This window comes from Halichoerus grypus, chromosome 2, assembly GCF_964656455.1.
Source record: "Halichoerus grypus chromosome 2, mHalGry1.hap1.1, whole genome shotgun sequence".
In the NCBI taxonomy this organism is placed as follows: Eukaryota; Metazoa; Chordata; class Mammalia; order Carnivora; family Phocidae; genus Halichoerus; species Halichoerus grypus.
This window is the reverse complement of record NC_135713.1, coordinates 196,300,194-196,325,732: the sequence shown is the minus strand read 5'-3', so window position 1 is coordinate 196,325,732 and position 25,539 is coordinate 196,300,194. Positions and strand designations below refer to the sequence as shown.

At 37.5% G+C, this 25,539-nt stretch overlaps 1 protein-coding gene across 4 annotated transcripts in view; it reads right to left on the bottom strand.

Moving 5' to 3' along the window:
- The window catches only part of HELZ (helicase with zinc finger), a 160,346-nt gene that overhangs the window by 37,960 nt on the left and 96,847 nt on the right, over nucleotides 1-25,539 (bottom strand). For all 4 annotated transcript variants that reach the window (XM_078065955.1, XM_078065954.1, XM_078065957.1 and 1 more), the window contains 6 exons: nucleotides 23,337-23,520; nucleotides 18,670-18,898; nucleotides 12,492-12,696; nucleotides 5,702-5,753; nucleotides 4,754-4,944; nucleotides 2,822-3,029 (listed from right to left, as the gene is read on the bottom strand). In XM_078065955.1, coding sequence (XP_077922081.1) covers nucleotides 2,822-3,029; nucleotides 4,754-4,944; nucleotides 5,702-5,753; nucleotides 12,492-12,696; nucleotides 18,670-18,898; nucleotides 23,337-23,520 — 1,069 coding nt within the window. The remainder of the gene's footprint in view (nucleotides 1-2,821; nucleotides 3,030-4,753; nucleotides 4,945-5,701; nucleotides 5,754-12,491; nucleotides 12,697-18,669; nucleotides 18,899-23,336; nucleotides 23,521-25,539) is intronic.

The following is a 25,539-nucleotide window of genomic DNA, read 5'->3' as shown; positions in this document are numbered from 1 at the left end:
AGAAAAAAGGGTAAAAAAAGATATACCATGCCACCACTAGTCAAAAGAAAGCTAAAGTGATTACATTAGATATTAAGCAAAGTAGATCACAGAGCAAAGACTATTACCAGGGATAAAGGAAGTCATTCCAAATTCACAAGAGTTAATTAATCAAGAACACATAATCCTAAATGTTGATGCTCTTAATAACAGAACTTCAAAATTAATCAAGCAAAACTTCTTAAGGAAAAATAGACAAATGCCAATTGTATTTGGAGATTTCAATATTCTCCTCTTAATACATATCTTTTAAAAAGTAGAAAATCAGCAAGAATATAGTAGTTGTGCACAATTCTATCAATCAACTTGATGTAAGTAACATTTATAGAACACTCCATTCTTTTCAAGTGAACATGGAACATTTGCAAAGATACACCATATTCTGGACCATAAAACAAATCTCAATAAATTCAAAAGAGTTTGAGTCATACAAAATATGTTTTCTTACCACAATGGAATTAATGTAGAAATCAGTAACAAAAATTCTTAGAAGATCCCTAATAACTAGAAACTGAAACTCCCCTTTCTAAATATTCCATGGACCTAATTTCAAGTGAAATTAGAAAGTGTACTCAACTGAATGAAATGAAAATACATCAGAATTTGTGGGATGCACTACTGAGGAGGAAAACTGTAACACTGAATACCTATATTAATTTAAGCTTTCACTCTAACAAAGTTTGTGCAGGAGTCATATACTGAAATCTTTAAAAAAGGGAGCGGGGCACTCAATACTGTTAAGATGTCAATCCTCCCTAAATTGATCTACAAATCAACACAATCCCAATCCAAATCCCAGGAGGGTTTTTTGTAGAAACTGAGAAGCTGATTCTAAAATGTACATGGAAATGCAAAGGACCTGGAATAGACAGTTTTGAAAAAAGAACAAAGTTGGAAAACTCATAGTACCTGATGTCAAGACTTTCATAAAGCTACAGGAATCAAGACAGCACATCTGGCATACACATAAACACGTGCATCAACAGAACAGAACAGAGACTTCATATATGCAGTCAATCGATTTTCAACAAAGGCACTACATTTAATGGAGGAAGGACAGTGTTTTCAACAAATGTTGCTATATATATATATACATACACACACACACACACATACACATACAGAAACAAACAAAAAAACCATCTGAATTCTCACCTCACACCACATATAAAACTTAACTCAAAATGGACCTAATGTGAGAGCTAAAACTATGACATTTCTAGGGAAAAAAACACAGAGCTTTGTGATCTTGGATCAGTCAAAGAAATTTAGACACCACACCAAAAACATGACTCAAAGAAAAAAATGGATAAACTGAATTTTATCAAAAGTAGAAACTTCTACTTTTTGAAAGATACTGTTAATGAAAAGGCAAGCCATATCCTGGGAGAAAGTATTTTCAAAACATGTATCTAATTAAAGATTTGTATCCAGAAGGTATAAAGAACTCTTATAACTTCATAAAACACACTAATAAAAAAAGTGGGCAAAAATATGAATAGACACTTCATGAAAGATATACAGAGGGCAAGTAAGCCCAATGAAAAGATATTCAACATTATTAGTCATTAGGAACATGCAAACTAATACTATGATCAGACACTATCACATACCCACTAGCAAGGGTAAAATTAAAAAGAATGACAACACTAAGTGCTGATGAGAATGTGGAACAGCTAGAAATCTCATACGTTACTAGCTGAAATGAAAAATGGATCACCACTTTGGAAAACAGCATGGCAGTTTCTTATAAAGTCACCTATGTATTTATAATATGCTCAGCAATCTTACTCCTGGGAATACACTCTAGAGAAATGAAAACGTATGTTCACACATATGTTCACAGCAACTTTATTCATAAGAGCCAAAAATTATAGAAATAACTAAGGTGACCATCAAATGATGGGTAGATAAAAACATTGTGGTGCATCCACATAATAGAATACTAATCAACAGTAAAAAGGAAGAAACTACTGACACAGACAACATGAATGAATCTCAAAAGCATTAAGTTACGTGAATGAAGCTGGACACACCAAACTATATACTCTGTGATTCCATTCACATGACATACTAGAGACAAAACTCCCGATTAGTGGTTGCCCAGGGCCGGGGGTTGGTGAAGGCAGACTACAAAGGGATATGAGGAAACATTTTGAGTTATGGAAATATCCTATATCTTGATTCTGATGGTAGTGAACAACTCTCTGTATTTGTCAAAACACATCAACTATATGTTTTAAAAGTGAATTTTACTGTATATAAATTATACCTCAATAAACCTGACTTTAAAAAGCAGACTGGGTAATTTTTCCTTATTTATAATTCAAGTAGACAGGAGATTGTGATTTACATAAGAACTACTTTAAATCAAGAGTAGCATTCATGTTTAGTACAGCACAAAAATAATTTGGGTCAATAAAAATGTTTAACAGGAGAGGATTTTCCAGCTCAATTTTAAAGAACTGTCATTTAAAACACTCTAAATATTGGCCACCTAGGTGGCTCAGTCAGCTGAGTGACCAACTCTTTGGTTTCGGCTCAGGTCATGGTCTCAGAGTCATGAGATCGAGCCCCGTGTTGGGCTCCTCGCTCAGTGGGGAGTCTGCTTGAGATTCTCTCCCTCTCCCTCTGCCCCTCCCTATGCTTTCTATAAATAAATAAATAAATAAATAAATAAAATCTTTAAAAAAAAATAATCATACTATTAAAAGAACTTTATATGTTGATACAAACAGGCATATCATCAATTCAGGAACATGAGAACAGTGAAGCAGCTCACCATTTCGACTTGGCTCATGCTGCTCCTTCTCCTGATGCGGGTTTTGTGGCTGCCCTATGCTGACAGGCGGGTGGTGCCCAAGGCCATATGGTATGGGAGACCCCCGTCCGTGTGTCTGTAAGAGGTTCATATTGTAGGCCATCGCTGCCTGGTGTGTAAGGATCCGAGGATCGACTGCAAATCTGCCCTGGTACCCTGTCCATGGTACCTAGGTTAGTACAAGAAATAAAATAACTGCATTACGTGCATTTTGAAAGGCAAGCTGCCGTAGTGCTGTTGATTAGGAAAGAGCAAACACACACAGAGAGATGTTAATTTTATCAAAATGAATAACTACAAAGTCAATGCTAATTGTAACAATTGGCAGAATTACTGCTACATCTTAACTGGTCAAAAACTGGCTTCTTTAAAAAAGAAAACTGGCTTCCTGAATCTTTAGTGTGTAGGGAAAATTGATCATTTTTCAGGTTTGGAAGAAATTGAGGACTTAAAACTGATAATTACTCCTTGACACATTACATCATTTTATAATCTTGAATCATTTCCCCCCAATATGAAGGTATACATGTCATAGGTTACCAAGGAAATTATCTTTTAAATTATAACTGCATAGTTACATAGTTTAATAGACTAAATGAGAGAACAGGGGGAAAATTAAGAAAGAATTTAGTCTAAGGAGTCTCGACACAAAATATACATATTCCAACTTTACATGAATAACCCAATCATTTCATGTGTATTTACTGTAGGGAAAATTCAAACAGGCTATTAGTTTAATTAATGCTTTTGATTAATTCAACTCTTCCCTTAAACCACAGAAACAGAACATTTCTTTAGGTGTTATCTAAACATATAATCTCTGCGTACTAACATAAAAGGATAAATACAATGACATCTAAGCTACTGCCCCTCTTACTGTAATATAACTGTTAAATGCAGGCTCCTAAAAAAAATCTTATATAATAAAAGCCTCTTTGACCTAGTAAAATGAAATATAAATCCTAAAGGACTAAAGCAAATGATGTATAATGTTGCCAGGCTGTCTGGGAAGAAATAAGTCAGCTATGGGGAGTGGGCATGAATTACATATTTCTTACTGACAGTTACTCTCATTGGCTGCTGTAATTGTAAACTATCGTGATCAATATGGCTGAGAAAGGTTTATACAGCTAGGCATTTTTCCATTTTGGTGGTAGGAGGTGCCAAAAATCCCTGGCAGTAATCACCTCTGCCTGAAATTACAATACTTGCCTTAAATGAAAGATATGTTTTCTAGGCTAAAATTCCTGAATTTGGAAATATTATTATATAAGCAAATTAACAAAATTACCAAAATATTAAAGAATCTTAAAGGAATTTAAAAATGGGTTATACACAAGATGGAAGCCCTCTAAATATCTATTGTCTTAGAAAGGATTTAATAATGTTTTTAAGTACCAGTAAGATTTCATAAGGAGTGAAATTTCTCAGAAAAATTCACAGATCCAGAGAGCTAGACTAATCCAAGCTTCTTTGCCTCCTCCAAAAAACTATATTTCTTAGGAAAGGTTAATGAATTATGTAAGAATAAAAAAGTAAAAGATAAAATAGAGCATCACTTTATAAAACAAGAGACCAATTTACAAGCTATGTTAACTTTCAGCTCAATTTTCCCAGTAAAAATATTTTAAAAGAATACAAAGGCTTCTCAATCAAAACATCCAATTTACAGATTTCTTCATAGCCACTGATAATCTAGTAACAAACTGTAAGCAACAATTCATATTTCTTTGGTCATTTCAAAATTTGAAGGTTAAAGAAAGAGCTGCTATAAAAGCTTACAGGCACCGAAAAATTTTTTTAAAAAAGGTACAACACTATTTGGGATAGTTACTAATTTAAGGAAACCTATTTTATTTTATTAAACAGAAAGTATCTCAAATGTCCACTTACAGGTAAAGGCACCGACATAACGACATTCCCTCCATAGACAGCAGGTACGTAAAGAATACTTGTCCCCGTGTGAGGATCTATTCTTTGAACAGGGCTTGGAGATTTCCCCAAATTTGGGTGAGGTCCAAGAGGTGGTGGAGGAGTATATGCTCTAATAGGATTGCCAATAAGTACAGAAGGATTGGGCTGAACTGAAAAAGAGAGAGGGTGCACTCAGTAGTTGTACACATTCCTCTAGACAAGAATAATTTAAATCACCAACAGCAAAATACATTTCCCAGGTCTTCCCTAAGATATCTTATAATCAAAGAAATACCAATGTGGAAGAGCAAAGCATATTAAAAACACATAACCATTTTACAATGTTCCCTAAAATTAGCTTGAGATATACAAAGTATTCCTTTTGTAAACTAGTATAACTGTAAATGTCTTCCAAGAAGCTAGAGGTGTGTCTTTCAAGAGAGAAAACCATACACACTCAGTAAACATTCTTCTAAGACTAGGAAAATAAATACAATCCTTCAAAATGAAGTTTTGGCTTACAACTATAATATAGCCACAAACAAAATGAAGGTTAAGCAATTATTATTTTAAAAGCACAATTTTTAATATTTTAAATCGTTTAAATAAACTTCATCTTGAAATTTCAATGACCCAACATTTGTAGAATATATTTTCTAAAAACTCTTGTTGCATGGGCTTAAATGTTTTTCCTCAAAACTTCTGATATAAATCACCTGTTTTCAGAAACAGCATAAGAGAATTCACAAGACCAGATGTGTTGAATAAAAGAGTTAAGTGAGTTCCAAAGTGAGTGAGTGTGTGTGTGTGTGTGTGTGTGTATGTGTCCCCGCCTCCTCCCCATCCTCCTCTTTCTAGTGATGAAGTTTGGGGTTAAATCTCTTATACAATAAATGCAAGTTATCTCAGAGCTAATTTTCCACTTACCAATTCCATCATTCTGGAAATGATCATTCTGGGTATGATGGAGGCTTTTCCCCTTTAAAGAAAAAAAACAAGTATAATAATTTAAAACACATTTAATATTAGGAGAACAATAACCACTTTCCTAATCCTATGCAAACTGAATATATACAGCAACAATTAAAATTCAAAGACTGCAAGTCCGTAATCAATAACCATTAGACTGCTTTGAGTCAACTTTCTTTTTAAATATTAAGTCATGGGGGGGGCGCCTGGGTGGCTCAGTCAGTTACGCGTCTGCCTTTGGCTCAGGTCATGATCTCAGGATCCTGGCATCGAGCTCCATGAAGGGCTCCCTGCTCAGTGGGGAGTATGCTTCTCCCTCTCCTTCCACCCCCTTTCCCACCCACTCATACTCTCTCAAATAAATAAAATCTTTTTAAAAAATGGATAAATAAATAAATATTAAGTCATGGTGCTAGGCCTCTAATTTTCTCAGCTTCAAATTAAGGGTATCTAAAATTCTTTGTTTAAATGATTTTTTAAATAAAAAGAAATAAGCAGTCAATGTGACTGAAACCTAAATTCTGTTCCTTTGCAGCTTCTCTACAAATTTTCTATTAATTAAATGATGAAATGAAAAGTTGCTTTTCAAGGGAAAAACATGAGTCTTCAATCCCTGAGGATGAAAACCTTTAAAACAACCATGTGAACATAAACATGGTTTGGGACTTATGGTATTTCGAGCATGATTCATGGCATCTTAAAGTGTAAAATTTACTAAAGGGATAGGAAAAGACACTGACACAATCTGCTTAAGAGAATGTACAAATGTTCTAGAAAGCAATTTGGCAATATTACCAGAAACATCAAAAATGTATATACACTTTAACCCAATAATTGCACTTTCAGGAATTTATCCAAATAAAATAATACTGGATTTGGGCACAGATGTTCATCACAGCATTGTTTATATGTATGTTAAATGTTAACAACCTAAATGTTCATCAACTGAAGATATATTAAATAAGCAATGCTAGAAATGGGATGATTTTAGGGCAGAAACAACATCTGAAGAGACAATGGTTCTGAATTTCTGGACTTCAAAAATGTCTTTCTCGCTCTATTGGCTAAATGTAACACAAAGCCATGATACAACACAAGTAGCACGTTATACAACTTACCCTTAGACACACACAAATCTGTTATTTGTACATAACATCTGAAAATTGAAGGGGGGGGTGGATAACATCTATAGCAGGGAAAAAAATTTCTTCCTGGCCAAAGCGAAAGTACAGTGACGCTTCATTCATCTCCCTATCTGTCACAATGTTAATTATTCAAGTCAGCACTAAACATCAAAGGCGTGCGGTCAGGTAGGTTGGTTATGAGCGGACAAGCGCAACGAAGCTCCAACTCTTAGAGAGTCAGAAGAAACACTCAAAAAAGAATCACAGTTGGTCCATTAATCCGGAGACTGTTCCCAGTGATTGGCACTAGCTATAAAAAAAAAAACTTCTGAGGAATAGAGGAGCAATAAGAAAAGCATGGCAGGAGAAAGAAGAAACCATGAAAAGGTGAGCGTTGCAGGCAGCAGAGATGGTGGAAATAGGTGGGAAGATCAGAAGAAGAAGCAATCAGAAGTGACATCAAGAGCAGCTGAGGCACATACACTGATGGAAGAAAGGAGAGAAGACTATTCCAAAAGGGTAGCAAACCATTTCGATTCCTTAGCCTCTAATGAACCATCAAGCAGGGGTGAACGTGCAGCATGCAGAGAAAACAGTGATGTAGTCATAGTGTGGTACGAACAGCCCTCCAGAGATGTCCACACCCTGATCCCTGGAATCCGTGACTATGCCATGTTATGTGGCAAAAGGGACTCCGCAGATATAATTAAGTGGTGTATTTGAAATAAGGAGATTATCCTAGATTATCTGGGTGGACCCACTCTAATCACATGAGCCCTAAAAGCAGAAAAATTTCCCCAGCTGGAGTCAGACAGATGTGGCAGAAGAGGCAGTCAGAGATTCCAAGGGAGAGAAGGATTTAATACATTGCTGGTCACTCTGAGAAAACACAAGGGCCAAATGCAAGAATAGGAGAGAAGCCTCCAGAAGCTAGGAACGCTCCAGCAGGCAACGAAACAAGGACCTCGGTCCTGCAACCACAAGGAACTAGATTCTGCATGAACTCAGAAGCAGATTCTTCCCAGAGCCTCCAGATAAGAGGCCAGTCAGCCAACACTTTGATCCTGGCCTTGTGAGACCCAACACCAAGAAACCAACCAAGGGTTGGGACATGTGACCCAAAGAAATGTGAGATAATACATTTGTGTTGTTTTAAGTCACTAAGTTTGTGCTAATTTGTTGCAGCAACAATAGGAAACCAATACAAAGAATAACCACAGTCTAGGTTAATCCTATATGTAAAGCTGGAAGCAGGCCAGACAATACACATCAGCACTCTGGGTTGTGGGATACACCAAATTAAAAAGCAACTTGGGGTCTATCATGTGAAAAGATATGCACCTCTGCAAGTATAATTCAGCACTCTTGTACGGTTCAGTGCGGGAGGTACCTTACTCAGATGCTTCCACTTAGCACGCAGCTGTTGGGCAGTAAGTGTACTTGGTCCGTAGAATAATCATATGGTGTTTGGTAGCTTATAAACAAAATAATAATGTAGCAGTAGGGTTAGCACTAACTGTCTATAAAAGTCATTCCACAATGATAATTCCAAAAGTTTGCTAATAAATCTCAGAAAGAATGTGAACCTCTAGTAGAATGTCAGGATTTTTATAAGCAAACATAGCTCACGTCAACATAGTTTGTAAGGACTTTTTACTCTACCATTCGTTTATTCAAATATTTATTTTTCACACATTGTTTTCCATTTACGCATTCAACAAATGTTAATGAGGCCCACCACATGTCCACCCCTGGCTGGGCACTGCAGCTACTAAAGTACACAGACTGACATGCTTTCTGATGTCCGGACAGTGAGACACAACACAAGCAGCTGGAGACAGATGATGAAAACAACTGACAACTAGAATCTATAAAATAATGCTTCGGTCTTTTCAGAGGATCCATTTCTGAGTATTATCTATGCTCTGTCCTGTTTTTAGTGTGTGCGCAAATGAATCTGTTCCATTTTAGCAAAGCTTCCAAACATTGCTCCCAGCAAATGCCCTAGGAGTAAGTGGAATGAAAACAGGCAAATTGCTTTTCTCCATGCTAATTCTGCAGGCGCCCATGAAACAGGCGCTTGGCGATAAATGATGCCTGCAGAGAGGGAGGCAATAAAGGGCCAGCTCGGACAACCGGCTCCTGGAGCCCTAACACTCTGTACCTTCGCTAACACCATCACAGAATGGACCTCTTACATAAAGTTATGTGACTGCTCAACAGCTCGGGGCATGTTTTGTTGCCAAACACAACCCTAAGCAAGCAGGTCCTGGAGCACTTTTAACTATCAGCCAGGCTTCTGATGACTGCATCTACATGAAATGAGACTGGGATTTAAATCGTCAATACTAACTGTATCAACAATACTAATTTTTAATATTTCTTATGCACAGAACTGTGTTAAAAGTTAAACATTAAGGAAAACTTAAGGGGCAATTGTATGGTTTAGTATCACATTTTCAGAAACAGCATCCTTGGGGCGCCTGGGTGGCTCAGTCGGTTAAGCGTCTGCCTTTGGCTCAGGTCATGACCCCAGGGTTCTGGGATTGAGCCCCGCGTCGGACTCCCTGCTCAGCGGGAAGCCTGCTTCTCCCTTTCCCACTCCCCCTGCTTGTGTTCCCTCTCTCACTGTCTCTGTCAAATAAATAAATAAAACCTTTAAAAAAAAAAAAAAAGAAAGAAAGAAATAGCATCCTTTTCTAGCAATGAAGTAAATCCCCATTCATCAAAAGACTCTAGCACATGAAATAAAGTATGTGGGATTTGTTTCAAAATTTTCCAGTGTGTATATCTGGTGGGGGAAGGAGGGGAGTGGTCTGTAGATGAGACAAGATCAAGTTGGTAATTAATAAACCTAGATGACAGGGGGTCACCCGGGTGGCTCAGTCGGTTGAGCATCCGACTCTTGGTTCTGGCTCAGGTCATGATCTCAGGGTCCTGGGCCTGAGCCCCGAGTTGGGCTCCATGCTTAGCGGGGAGTCTGCTTGTCCCTCTACTCTTCACGCTCATGTGCGTGTTCTCGCTCTCTCTCAAATAAATAAATTCTTAAAAAAAAAAAAAAAAAAGAAAACCCAGATGACAAGGAATTCATTATACTATTCTACTTATGAATATGTTTGAAACTTCCTACAATAGAAAATTAAATAAAACTCTAGCACAAATTCAAACCTCAAAACAATTTAATGGAAGTAAAAGAAAATACTGGGAGAGAAAGGAGATAAAGTGACAAAAATAACCTCTTGCTCACTATACCTTAGTTGTTTAAAATTATTGATTATTCTCATACATGCTTTAAATAATCAATAATCTTAAATAGCCAGGTGTATAAAAAATGTGATGAACCACTGTGTTAGTGACATAGAAACAACAGACGATATGTGTTGTATCAGTGAAGAATATTTTCTAAAAAGTCAAAAAAAAAATCAGGGCAATGGCTGTTTTGGCCATTAATTAAAATTACACAATCCTCTTACTAAAAGAGAAAAGCCGGGGCGCCTGGGTGGCTCAGTAGTTAAGCGTCTGCCTTCGGCTCAGGTCATGATCCCAGGGTCCTGGGATCGAGCCCCACATCGGGCTCTCTGCTCCGCGGGAAGCCTGCTTCTCCCTCTCCCACTCCCCCTGCTTGTGTTCCCTCTCTCGCTGTGTCTCTCTGTCAAATAAATAAGTTTAAAAAAATAAAAATAAAAGAGAAAAGCCACACCAAAAAAAAAAAGAGAGAGAGAGAAAAGCGACGCTACACTCTACTTGATGCATCATAACCATTATTCTCTTATCAAATATTTACTGAGCACCCACTACATGCAAAGAGTGGGGCGAGGCACTAGGGGCCATAAAAAGTATATAGAAGAGGATTTTTGTCTTCAGGGAGTTTATGGTTTTAGAAAAGCAAGTGGATTGAACATATATTTACTTCACCTTTAAAATGACAACAAAAAGCAAACTGCAGGATCTTGCTTAGTTAGGGTCAGTCCACATTTGGTATCAGGGCTTGAATCTAGCTGCACCTACAGTACATAAATTGATGCTTACATTCTCAAGTCAGTAAGAAGAGTTTACGCTATTGTAGTTAGGGATGTGCAAAGGGTATAATGATTTTACAACATTTTAACTAAAAAAAACAGTAAAATAAAAAAATGTCTACCTGGATTCCCTACTCCCCACACACCCTAAACTCCTTGCTGATCCCTGTAGAGCCTATTCTCTCACACCTCTGGCCTTCTGTATAAGCTCTTTCTTGAGCTTCATTCATTCATCTAAAAAATACTTTTAAGCACCTATGGTGAGCCAAGTGTTGTTCTAGGCACCAAGGCTAGCACAGTAAGTAATACAGGCAAAAATCTCTGCCCTAATGGAGCTTTTATATCCTAGTTTCTGAAATGTCTCCTCAGTCTAGCACTATCCCCATCTACTCAGTGGGCTCCTAAACAAGATCTCTGTGATGGAAACTGCCTTGAATCCACCTACTTCCTCTGACCATCACCCTCCACCATCTGCTGCAAAGGACTCCGGGGGCCTAATCCGCTTATCTAGGCTTCTCTAGCACCTACCATAGCAGCTGGTACACAGAAGAAACTTAACTATCTGACAAATAAGTTGATCATCAATTTATTAATATTTAAGCTTTAGAAATCTAGAAGATTCATTTATACAAGATGCTTAATCCCCTGGAAATCCCAAATCACTAAACATTACTGCACATTCGGTCCATTTTTATTAAACTAATAACATACAACAGTATTTTAACACAGAAGTAGTTCTCTTCTTAGCTTAATACCTATTTAGCTGAAAGATTTTCAAGATATTAAACCATTAATTACTGTTTACACATCAGGTTTTACACTTTTAAAATGAAGCCCCAAATTGAAATATTCTTTTACTTCATTCATGTCATTTAATTTAATACCATACTGATGACTATAAACACACCAAAAAACCCAGAATACTAAACATGCCATTCTCATAACTTTCTTTTCTAGATGGTAAGTGCAAGCATATGTTTTTCAGGCACTGTAGCAAATACACCAGCTGTCCCTGCCCGAAATAACTATGGTTCAAAAGTAGACATGGCCCTGACTGACCCACCTCCACTCCTGATTGGATTACTTCTTACACAACAAATATAGGTCAAATCAATTAAAGTAATCTTCAAGTCAACCAAATTTTTTCACTGTGTCAAATATTACTTGAAATGAATTGGTCAGCAACACAGGATTAGAACTGTTTTCTACGAACACTATTATATAATATTATTCCTTGTAATAATATGTTCTAAGGGCATGCTTTTAATGAGTGTTGACAGTCTTTTAAACTGCTTTGTTTTATTCACATCTTGCTAAAGAAAAGCCTATCAGTAGAGAGGACAGGGAGATATTATACAAAGGACACCAGAAGCAACCAGGTACTTGAAAACTTTTTTGAGGATGATTAGGACATTGAGCACGGCTACACACCACACTGTATTCTCACTTACATGTCCAAACTAGACAAGCTCCTTGCAGAAACTGCTTGCCGCCAAATGTAACCTTCATTTCCAATGCTTAAAGTAACTTGCAGCCCAATGAACCTTGGACCCTTCTGTGCTGTTCTCTCCCTCTACCCTCTTGGATTCCATCAGCAGGCTTTACCTTGGGGGGTGACTGCTGCAGTTTGTTGGTATTTCCTGAATGCTGCAGTCTTAGAGCCCGGGGGATAAATTCAGGTGCCAGCGGATTCAACACATACGTCTTCTTGAGTTCTAAAGCCTCTAGCTGAGCTTTGATCTGTTCAAAAGTGATTCCGTGTAGGCTATTATTTTCATGACACAGGGCAATAAACCGTTCCCAAAATTTCCTACAGAAAAGATTTAGAAGATCAGTTTACTATATCAGTGGATAAAATCACAGAAATGAACATAAGCAACTAAAGATAGTTTCGAATTCCCGCTTCCCACCCCGAATCCTCAGATCAACATTCATCTGACTATGATTCAGGTATAATCTTTCCACCAGATCACAAGACTCCAGAAGTTTGATTCTGAAACTATAGTCATGTCAAATATTGTGGAAAATACAAATTATGCTCTCAATTAATTTTGGCTGACCAATGCAAGTAATGTGGTCAATGCTCAATTATCCACCAATCTAAAATGGGTTTTGTTATCCACATAATAAGTAAGGATTTCAAAACTGATGCTACCTCATTTTACAGATGATTTGTACTTCAAGACATACTCACATATACATTATATACATATACAAATATAGACACATACATAAATCAGACCGATTTGAATTATGGGGCCAAAGGAGCCTGGTGCTAGATGACTAAGAAAAGCCAACTCAGGACATAAATCTGAGCCACAAAGTAGATAATCCTCATGGAAGAATCTTTTTTTTTTTTTTTAAAGATTTTATTTATTTATTTGACAGAGAGAGAGATAGAGCAAGAACACAAGCAGGGGGAGTGGGAGAGGGAGAAGGAGGCTTCCCGCGGAGCAAGGAGCCTGATGTGGGGCTCGATCCCAGGACCCTGAGATCATGACCTGAGCCGAAGGCAGACACTTAAGGACTGAGCCACCCAGGCGCCCCATGAAAGATTCTTAAATAACTAGCTATTCCTATATTTTTCTCTTACTTAACAGATGCTTGTAACAAGCAGAACATTAATTGACTAAGAGAGTTTTTAATTAATTATGAAAAATACAGGAAGCTGGAATGTGAATTTTAATGTTGACTATTCATTTCCTAATCAAATTAATAAACAGGAAAGGAAAAAAATACATTCAAAAACTTGTTGCAGTTGGATAGCTGTTTTCCTACAGGTCTGGAAACTGATCTCCAAATATTAAAAATATTAAATACATATTACAAAAGACAACATAAAATTTTTTTAATTTTAAATGACCATTATAAATATGCATACCTATCTTTAATAGGAGGTTCAAATAACGTTTTATTACACTATAAAAGATATATGATATGGTTTCTTTCCAAGTTGGTATCCTTGTGTCCAGGTGGACAGGAAGTAATCAAGATGGCTTCAAGAAGCATAAATGAAAAGGTTTATATTATAAAAGTTAGTATATGAATGGGAATTAGGTTATTAATATATTCATAAAACTTTGCAGGGTTTAATTTTGAACTATGTTTCTCTTACATATGTCTTTTCTACTTTTTTAAAGGTAAGTTTAAGAAATGGGTCCAAAAAAATTTCAGGCCTATATGTCAACAACAGGAAAAGTACTACAAAATATTAAATATGCATTTATGACAATAAGACATAAAGGCTAACAAGATAGTCATTCAGTTACAGGAAGTACGTGTTGCTAAGAAATGCATACTTTTACCCTTTATTTCTATTAAGAACCCTTCTGGGGGTGCCTGGGTGGCTTAGCTGGTTAAGCGTCTGACTCTTGATTTTGGCTCAGGTCAAGATCTCAGGGTCATGAGATGGAGCCCCACGATAAGCTCCAGGCTCAGTGCAGGGACTACTTGTCCCTCTTCCTTTGCCCCTCCCTGCTCTCTCTCTCAAATACATACATACATACATACATACAATCTTAGAGGAAAAAAAGAACCCTTCTGAAGGAATCAAGGCTCTTTTTCTCATAGTCTGATAGCTAAGGAGGAATTACCTTTTTTAATTATTTTTTATTCATTTATTTGAAAGAGAGAGTGTGTGAAAGAGACAGCACAAGCAGAAATTTGTTTTTATGCTAACCCTGCTTCTAGGATCACTGATAAAACACTGGAAAATCACTTGGCATCCTTAAGTTATAGAGAGTGCATATGTATACACGCACAAATACCTACATCTCTACATACATATGAAATATGATTGTATCTCACTGAGTAAATGGAATTTGCTAATGAAGAAATTCAGTTCAAAGGAAAACCTCCTCGGGCGCCTGGGTGGCTCAGTCGTTAAGCGTCTGCCTTCGGCTCAGGTCATGATCCCAGGGTCCTGGGATCGAGTCCCATATCGGGCTCCCTGCTACGCAGGAAGCCTGCTTCTCCCTCTCCTACTCCGCCTGCTTGTGTTCCTGCTCTCACTGTGTCTCTCTCTGTCAGATAAATAAATAAAATCTTTAAAAAAAAAAAAAAAAAAAAAAAAAAAAGGAAAACCTCCTCCAAACACATTGGTTTGGAGAAATGCATGACTCCTCTCTGGCTCTCCCCATTCAGCGTAGATTTATACAAGCATATTCATCACTTCCTGGGAAAGGCAGGGTAACCCAGAGAGAAGAGCTTGGGTTTTGAAGTCAATGTGACATCTGTTTGAGTGAACTATTTAATAGGTATATGACCTTGGGCAGTAATTTAAACTCTTTGAATCAGGAAGCCCATTTAAAATGAAAATAAAATTCCCACATTGCAGGGTTGTTGGGATGACTGAATAAGGCTAAGTGTGCAAAGCACTTAACCAAGCACCTGGCAAGAGAAAGCTGTCGGTAAACAACAGCTACTATATTAAGATTCGTTGGTTTGGCGAGCTGGGGAGGGGGAAGTTCACTACATTCACTTCAGGTTAATAGATAAATTCTATTTAAAAATACAACAAAAAAGATTATATAACGGTTGCCTTCTAAACTGGTATACTATACACAATAATTATTCCTTGAAAATTTAATATTTGGAAATATATTAGTTTTTCATAAATATTGAATGGGACACAGTGCAGGTGGGGCTGATTAACTCAAACTACAAAGACTTCATTCCTCTGTTATTATAGTGCCTAAGAATCATATATGTCAGGATGCCTGGGTGGCTCAGTCGGTTGGGCGTCTGCCTTCGGCTCGGGTCATGATCCCGGAGTCCTGGGGTCAAGCCCCGCATCGGGCTCCCTGCACAGCAGGGAGTCAGCTTCTCTCTCTGCCCCTCACCCCGTTCTCATGCTCTCTTTCATTCTCTCTCTCAAATAAATAAATAAAATCTTTAAAAAAAATAAATAAATAAAGGCCATATACAAGTCCACAGCTAGGGGCGCCTGGGTGGCTCAGATGGTTGAGCATCTGCCATTGGCTCGGGTCATGATCTCAGGGTCCTGGCATCGAGCCCCACATGGGGCTCCCTGCTTGGCAGGGAGCCTGCTTCTCCCTCTCCCTCTACTCTCCCTGCTTGTGCTCTCTCGCTCTCTCTGTCAAATAAATAAATAAAATCTTTAAAAAAAAAAAAAAAAACAAGTCCACAGCTAACATCATACTTAATGGTGAAAAGCTGAAAGCTTTAAAAAAAAGAGAAAAAATCGCCTATGTCCTCCAAGTTTACTTGTATTATGAGATTAAATTAATTTCTAATAAAATTAGAAAGATTAAAGCACAAATACCCATACCCTTCAACTATCAGCTCTTGGATTAAAGCCGTGATTAAAGTGTCCAAATAACACAGATAATGAGCATTCTAAATTAGCTATAAGTCACATGATTTTTTTCTCCCTACACAATACAGTTAACCTCTCTGAAAATATTTTGCCTAGCTTATAAATTAATTTGTAGTCCTTAATACACTCCAGCTGAGTAGTAAGAAGTAAGCAACCAACAGACCTGGCTACAAGTTAAAAATTAGCCCTAGATAATTCTGACAGCATGGCCTCACAAAGAACTATTCACCTATTTGCTCTGAGAAAAATAACAATTTATGTCAGAGAAGGGGTAAAAAATGCTGATCTCATGGAATTCACAGCATAATACAACTCTACAGAAATGGTTTTTAAAAAAATAATATACTTATAAATGTTTGACGTTATTTATAAAAAGAGTTCAAAACCAGTTTGGCTCAAGACTATTGTTATACCTATTTATTCCCCCAACAGTTTCTGTTTTTTTTTCCTAGTTTTTTTTTAATAAGTTGTCCTATTTTATGTTTTAATCTATTAAATTCTAATCAAACTGTATGTATTCTTACATTTTTCAAATGATAAATATAAACAAAAATGGTAAAATATCACAGCAATATTCTAACCAAAAATGCTTTCAATGAATTATAAAGTAACTAAAGTAAAATTCTTAGGAGAAAAGCCAAATTACTATACCTAGTTTTATTCATTTGTAACCTGGAATTAATATATTCCCTTTCCCGACTTTTTGTCATTAGTGGCCAAAAATGAACAGAAATCTATCTTTTTAATATGAAATTAAATATATTTTGGGGTGCCTGGGTGGCTCAGTTGGTTAAGTGTCTGCCTTCAGCTCAGGTCATGATCTTGGGGTCCTGGAATCAAGCCCTGCGTCAGGCTCCCTGCTCAGTGGGGAGTCTGCTTCTCCCTCTGCCTCTCTCTCTCAAATAAATGATAAAATCTCAAAAAAAAAAAAAAAAAAAAAAGATATTTTACAACAGGACTGTTTAGGTGTGCATAAATAAGTCATGGACCACTCAAGTTTTGTGGATTCCTTTTTAAATAAACGGTTATTTTTCATAACCTAACCATAAATTAAAACTACTTGATTCCTTTGTTAATGGCTTTCCCCTATAAAGTACATTAACTTCTTCTGGAGTCTTAAACTCTAATACATGCAGATTATTATTAAAGGTCCCAGTTGTCTCCCTTCCCATAGAATTCTTCTTCCTGCTGAAACAGGAAAACAGACAATAAAATGCTGCCATATCTATATCGCAATAGAAAACTTGGTTTAAGCAACTTCCTAGCAGCTCTGTCTACTTTAATTCTAACATATCAAAAAGAAATAGTTACCCAAGGCATATTTGGGACTGTCTACATCGCTTTCTACTATCTGAATTCACGTTGACAGGTCTTAGAATACTTCCACAACTTTAAGGAATCCCTAGTGTATTTCTTTTCCATAAAAGAATATACATTATAAATTTCTGTTCAACTGTTTTTTTGTTAATGGTAACATAATTTTCAACACTATAAAGACCAAGTCTTATATGACTGGCTTCAAACAGTTAAAATTCCCATTACCTATATATACAATAAGTGTATAAAGAGTAATTTCTTATTTTGATATTTTAACTACATTTTAGTAGAAATACTTCCTTATGACTACAATCTAAGGAATACTAGCAACACTATTCAAAGACAAGTAATAACCACTCCTAACCTCCTTAATTTTAAGACCCTTGGATTAACCAAACACAAAGAATCATTTACACTGAGAAGCCCTGAGAGAAAATAAGTAGAGAAGGAAATTCATCAAAAACAAGCTGACACAATAATGAAAGGGAAAAAATGAAATAATATCAATATAAAATTCAGTCTCCATCAAAGATACACATATACACAAAACCACCTCAGGACCCTTGCACAAGCTGTTCCCTCTTCCTGGAGCACTTTTACCCCAGATAACAGCATAGCTCACTCCCTCACCTCAAAGTCAGCTTCTCAGTGAGGGATGCTCTGACCACACTCCATAAATCACAAACCAGCCCACTACACCCCCATCACTCCTAATTCCCCTTAATGTTCTATTTCTCTTCCATTGAACTTACCACGTACAAGACTACAGGGTATTCTTATTTTGTTTATTCTCAGTCTTCCTCTCCTCCCCAATAAAACGTAAAGCCCACAAAGGCAGAGATTTTTAGTCATTTTTGTTCACTGATATATTCTTAGTGGCTAGAAAAGTGCTTAGAACATAGTGGGCACTCAGGAAATATCTGCTGAGTGACGACTAAATGAAAGACTACATAATTATGAACATAATGAATAGACCCAAAGCAATGTATTTTTGTGTTCCCACTGGATATCAGGTGACTGAACCTGATTTTAATTAGCCAAGAGGTCATATAAATAAGTATATACATAGGGATGCAAATTACTCTACATTTTCCCCCTTTAATGTCTCAATCAGTAACACATAATTACCTGCATCTTCCAATAGAGCACAGAGCAATGGGATCACCCACCACAGCAACCAGGGATTGTGCTCTTGTGATGGCAGTATTGAGAAGTTTGTAGTTAGATAAAAAACCATAATCTAAATCCTCTGTGGAATCTTCCAGCAGCTGCTCTTTCTTTTTAATCGGTGTCTGTTTATGTTTACAAGTATGCCTTGTACGTACTGTACTAAGAAACAAAACTCTGAACTGTTTTCCTATAAAAAAATAAATAAATAAGAGACTTAAGACAAAGCATTTCAGTTTTTAAATGTTATTGCTAAGTAACGAGTGTCCGTGAGAAACTGAAACTCCTATGTCCTGCAGGTGGGAATGTCAAAGGGTATGTAAAACACTCTGGAAAGTAGTGTGGCAGCTCCTAAAACAATTAAACGTAAAACTAAAACACAAAATTAAATTTAAGCATAGAATTAACACAGGATCCAGCAATTCCACTTCTGGGCATTTACCCAAAAAAACTGAAAGCAGGATCTCAAACAGATAATTTATATACCCATGTTCATAACAGCCATTAGCCACGGGGGCAAAAGGTAGAAACAACCCAAGTGTCCATCGACAGATGAATGGATAAACAAAATGTGGTGTATACATACCATGGAATATCATTCAGCCTTAACCAATTGAGCCACCCAGGCGCCCCTATCATCCAGCCTTAAAAAGGAAGGGCATTCTGACACACGCTGCAACATGGATGAACCCTGAAGACATTACGCTAAATAAAATAAGCCAGTCACAAAAGAACAAATACCACAGGACCACACTTATATAAAGTACCTGGAGTGGTCAAATTCACAGAGAGAAAGCAGAATGGTGGTTGCCAGGGGGAAGAGGGAAGTGGGACAGGGAGTTACTGTTTCATGGGTACAGAGTTTCAGTTTCACAAGATGAAAAGAGTTCTGGAGACGGATGGTGGTGATGGTTGCACAACAAGGTGAATGTCCTTAATGCCAATGAACTGTGGCATTTTATGTATTTTTGAACTGGAAAGACACTTTCAGAATGAACACATAAAAATGGTTAAAATGATAAATTTTTTAAAATTTAAAAAATACTATTGCTGGAACCAGCCTTAATGATTATCTCATCTAAGGTCCCACTCCACACAAGGACCATTCCTTGAAGCAAGGTCATCTAGCCTCTCCCTAACCAAAGGCAGACACAGCTGATTGCATAAGGAAGGCTTACTGAGACTCTAGTTTGCACATTTTTTCTTCTGCTCTTTCTTATAGTAACACATCTATTTCCTCATTCTGTGACAAATCTACAAATTTCTGAATACAGTTTTAGTATCAATCTTCAGTCTTCTCTAGCCAAACAACCCAGGTTCTTTCAATCATTTCTGATTCCCCCCATGTGGCAGCTTTTAGACCATTACTTATCCTAGGTCTCCTTTGGGTGCTTCCTATCTTACTGGTAATATTCCTTCTAAATGCAAGCCCAAATGTCCACTCTCACCATTACCATTTAACATACTACTGGAAGCCTTAGCCTCAATCAGACAACAAAAAGAAAAAAAAGGCATCCAAATCGGCAAGGACAAAGTCAAACTTCCAGTATTTGCAGACAACATGATACTCTATGCAGAAAACCCACAAGACACCACCAAAATAATGCTAGAACTAATACATGAATTCAGCAAAGTCGCAGGATATAAAATCAAAGTGCAGAAATCTGTTGCATTTCTATATACAAAAAATGAAGCAGAAGAAAAAGAAATCAAGAATCGATCCCTTTTGCAATCGCAGCAAAAGCCATAAGATACCTGGGAATAAACCTAACTAAAGAGGTAAAAGATCTGTACTCTAAAAACTACAGAATGCTTATGAAAGAAACTGAAGAGGACACAAAGAAATGGAAAAGCATTCCATGCTCGTGGATTGGAAGAACAAACGTTGTTAAAATGTCTATACTACCCCCCAAAAATCTACACATTTAATGCAATCCCTATCAAAATGCTACCAGCATTTTTCACAGACCTAGAACAAATAATCCTAAAATTTGTATGGAACCACAAAAGACCCCAAACAGCCAAAGCAATTCTGAAAAGGAAAAACAAAACTGGAGACATCACAATTCTGGATTTCAACGTATATTTACAAAGCTGTAGCCATTAAGCAAATATGGTCCTGGCACAAAAACAGACACACAGATCAATGGAACAGAATAGAAAACCCAGAAATGGACCCAAAACTATATGGTCAACTAATCTTCAACAAAGCAGGAAAGAATATCCAAAGGAAAAAAGACAGTCTCTTCAACAAATGGTGTTGGGAAAACTGGACAGCCACATGCAGAAGAATGAAACTGGACCACTTTCTTATTCCATACACAAAAATAAATTCAAAATGGACGAAAGACCTAAATGTGAGACAGGAAACCATCAAAATTCTACAGAACACAGGCAGCAACCTCTTCAACCTCGGCTGTAGCAACTTCTTACTAGACATGTCCCTGGAGGCAAGGGAAACAAAAGCAAAAATGAACTAGTAGGACTTCAAGATAAAAAGCTTCTGCACAACAAAGGAAACAATCAACAAAACTAAAAGGCAACCTATGGAATGGGAGAAGATATTTCAAGCCACATATCTGATAAAGGGTTATTATGCAAAATCTATAAAGAGCTCATCAAAAGCAACACCCAAAAAACAAATAATCCAGTTAAGAAATGAGCAGAAGACACAAATAGACACTTTTCCAAAGAAGACATCCAGATGGCTAACAGACACACGAAAAGATGCTCAATATCACTCATCATCAGGGAAATACAAATCAAAACCACAATGATGGGGCACTGGGGTGGCTCAGTCGGTCAAGTGTCCTACTCTTGGTTTCGGCTCCGGTCATGATCTCAGGATTGTGGGACTGAGCCCCACACTGGGCACCGTGCTCAACAGGGAGTCCGTTTGAGATTCTCTCCCTTTCCCTCTCCTTCCCACTCCGTCCCTCTTCCCCACTCAATACTCGCTCTCTCTCTAAAATAGATAAATAAAATCTTAAAAAAAAAAAAATCAAAACCATGTACCTCAGACCTGTCAAAATGACTAAAATTAACAACACAAGAAACAACAGGTATCGACGAGGATGCAGAGAAAGGGGAACCCTCTTGAACTGTTGGTGGGAATGCAAACCGGTGCAGCCACTCTGGAGGTTCCTCAAAAAAATAAAATTGAATTACCTTACGATCCAGCAATTGCACTACTAGGTATTTACCCAAAGGATACAAAAATACAGATTCAAAGGGGTATATGCACCCCGATGTTTACAGCAGCATTATCAACAATAGCCAAACTATGGAAAGAGCCCAAATGTCCATCAATTGATGAATGGATAAAGAAGATGTGGTACACATACACATGCACACGCACGCACACACACACACACATACACACACAGGCCGGAATATTACTAAGCCATCCAAAAGAATGAAATCTTGCCATTTGCAATGACATGGATGGAACTAGAATATATTATGCTAAGGGAAATAAGTTAATCACAGAAAGAAAAGTACCATATGATTTCACTCATATGTAGAATTTAAGAAACATAACAGGTGAACATATGGGAAGGGGGGAAGGGAAAACAAATCATAGAGACTCTTAACAACAGAGAACAAACTGAGGGTTGGTGGAGGGAGGTGGGGGGGGGCTAGATGGGGGATGGGTATTAAGGAGGGCACTCGTTGTGATGAGCACTGGGTGTTGTATGTAAGTGATGAATCACTGAATTTTACTCCTGAAACCAGTATTACACTATATGTTAACTAAAATGTAAATAAATATTGAAACAAACGCCCAAATTCTGAGGGATCTGGACAACACATGATATAGAACTATTTTGTCCCCATAACCTAAAACTGTATTACTCTTACTATTGTATATTCCCATGAAACCTAAAACTGTAATTATACTGGACTTTTCCAGCACTCACATGATAGTGTTGCTACATATATTTAAAAGCACAAACTCGGGGCGCCTGGGTGGCTCAGTCACTTAAGCATCGGACTTCAGCTCAAGTCACGATCTCAGGTCCTGGGGCTGGGACCCACATCGGTCTCCACACTCAGCAGGGAGTCTGCTTGTCCCTCTCCTCTCCCTCCACCCCTGCCCGTCCCTTCTAATAAATAAAATCTTTTCAAAAAAATAAAAGCACAAACTCTATAGCAACTAATTACATGAAGGCAATTTAAATGAGCTCCTGGTAACTATTCACTTAGGAACATCTATAGATAAAAAACAAACTGTGCCTTTAAAAATGCATTTAAACAGAATATGCTTGACAAGTTCAAGTTTTTGAAAATCTTTATGAACAAATCAATCTTCAGATACAGTACAGTGACAGGAGGTGGCGCACACTACTGTGATTGTAACTATTGCACACAGATGTAGTGTGTGGCATTCACACCATTATGGTCACTGAAAAAACCCATTTGTTCCTGCTTCTTTCATCTGAATATAAAAATGTAATAAACACGTAAATGAGCTTGACCTTTAATTGCCAAATTTGGCATTAACGAATTTGGTATGAAATGAATACACAACTGCTTGTCCAGAAAAAAAGATCTTGAGAATTAAGAATCAAATGTGCACACACCTTAAGATTTAAGCATCTGAGTAACTTAGTTCAATTAATACTTACCTTGAACATTTAGCACCCTTTCTACATTAACATCAGATAATCTCTTTTTTCGAAGTTCAGCACGTATCCTGAACACTTGATCAGCATATGGCGTCACCACACCAATACTGCCATCATCCAACTTCCCCCACGCTACTGGCCACTTCCTTCTCAACTCTTCCACACGTTCCACCACTTCGAACACCTTTAAACAACACACATATGCATATTAAAGATAGCGTAACTGAAGCAAATGTATAAAGGATGCCATTTTAGCAAATGTCATTTAAAAACTACCTCTAAATAGGAGTAATGCTTTGCTGAAACAAAAGGAGAAAAATTTTATGTACATTTCAAACAGTAAAATTCTACCCAAGTAAAATGCACCCAGGGAAAACATGAATATCAGACACAATGTAATGGGCAAATGGCCTTCATCCTTCATCCAGCCTCCATTCTTAAATGGGGACAGGTTCAATTTCCTATGTGGGGAGGAGGACAAAGATAGGGCCATGAAACTGGCAACCCCATCTAGGGAGTCAGGGAAGCAATTCCCCACATTCCCAGGATTTCTCAGTCCATTCACTTGATACGAGGCCAGTGAAACGAACAGCCAACTGAAAGAGTCCTAGAGTCAGTGCCACCATTAAGTCTCAGCAGTACAAGATCTAGCACTGTCACCGTCCCCCACTGATACAACTAAGCAAAGCAGCCAACAGCTAACATAACCACAGTTGGGACTAAGACAAATCTGGATTGGAGAGACACTTTGACAATTCACTGCCTCCTAGTAATACAAGTTTGCCCAAGCCATTTAATTAACCTTACAATAAAGTAACACCATATTCTACCCAACTGAATTTATTCAATCTATTTTAATACAATGAATTGATCGAAGTTTCAATGCTTGGAGCAGTGGCGGAAACAATGATTAATAAAACATGTTCCTTGCCTGCTGAGAGATTGCTGTATATTTAGAAAACAGATTCCATATATATGTATGTATATTCCATATATATATATATATATATATGAAAACGGTAGGCTCAACAGAGGGTCAGGCAAGACTCTAGGGGCATAGAGAAGAAAGTTGTTTTTTTTGTTTTTTTTTTAAGAGTTTATTTATTTATTTGAGAGAGAACGTGCACGCTCACGAGCAGGGGGAAAAGCAGAGGGGAAGGGGAAGGAGGGGAAAAGAATTTCAAGCAGGCTATGCACAGAGCCTGATGTGGGGCTCGATCTCACAACCCTGAGATCAAGCCTTGAGTCGAAACCGAAAGTCAGAGGCTCAACCAACTGAGCCACCGAGGCGCCCTGAGAATAAAGTTTTTTAAATGTATTTTAAATAACATTATTTAATATTTGTTAATAATATGTACTTATATTTACAATGTTAAATATACTTAATAAAATTTGACAGTATTTTTATTTCTTTCAAGAACTTGAGGATTATCAGCTAGGATTCACTTCTCACTGCCAGATACAAACTCAATGAATGACAGAGATATGTACTAGAGTCTCCCTTTTGTCACAATGATTTAACATCAAGTGCTTCAGATATATAGACTGCCCAAGGGTTCTGAAGAATAAACTGGACTGAAGGTATGGCGCTCTCACTAGAAGGAACAAGAAAGGTGGCCTGAGTCTACTGCAATAAAGAATAAGAAATAATAAGAAAAACCTATCTTCACCCATTTTGTTAAATATGGGGGTAGATGAAAGTTGGGGAGACACCTCTACTGCCCGCCCCACCCAAACACACACACAGAGTTCCTACCACTAAGCAATACAAAACCATTTCTCCACCTCATCCCTCTGTGAAGGGATGCCTAAAACTGAAGTCAAAATACATAGACTTGGAATGGTGATATAAGGAGCTTGGGGAAACTTCTCTCCCAGACAGACATCTATTAAGCTGGTCAAAATTTGCAAAGTCTCTGGAGATTGATCAAAAACTTTACAAGAAATTGAGAAGCATTTATTCAACAAAGTGTATAGAAACTCAGTAAGAAGAGGGAGGCCAGGGCATTCAAGCTAGGTACTGCACCCATCCCCACACAGCTCTTACAGAAAGGCTATCTCAGCAGCTGAGAGGCAGTTCCCCTCTCCCCTAGCTCCCTGGGATGAAAGAGTTACTCCAGGTGGTTTGGGCAGCTGGTGAGCATCAGATCCCATTTTCCACAGCTCTATGCTGCAGAACACCTATACTGAACAGTTAACAGCA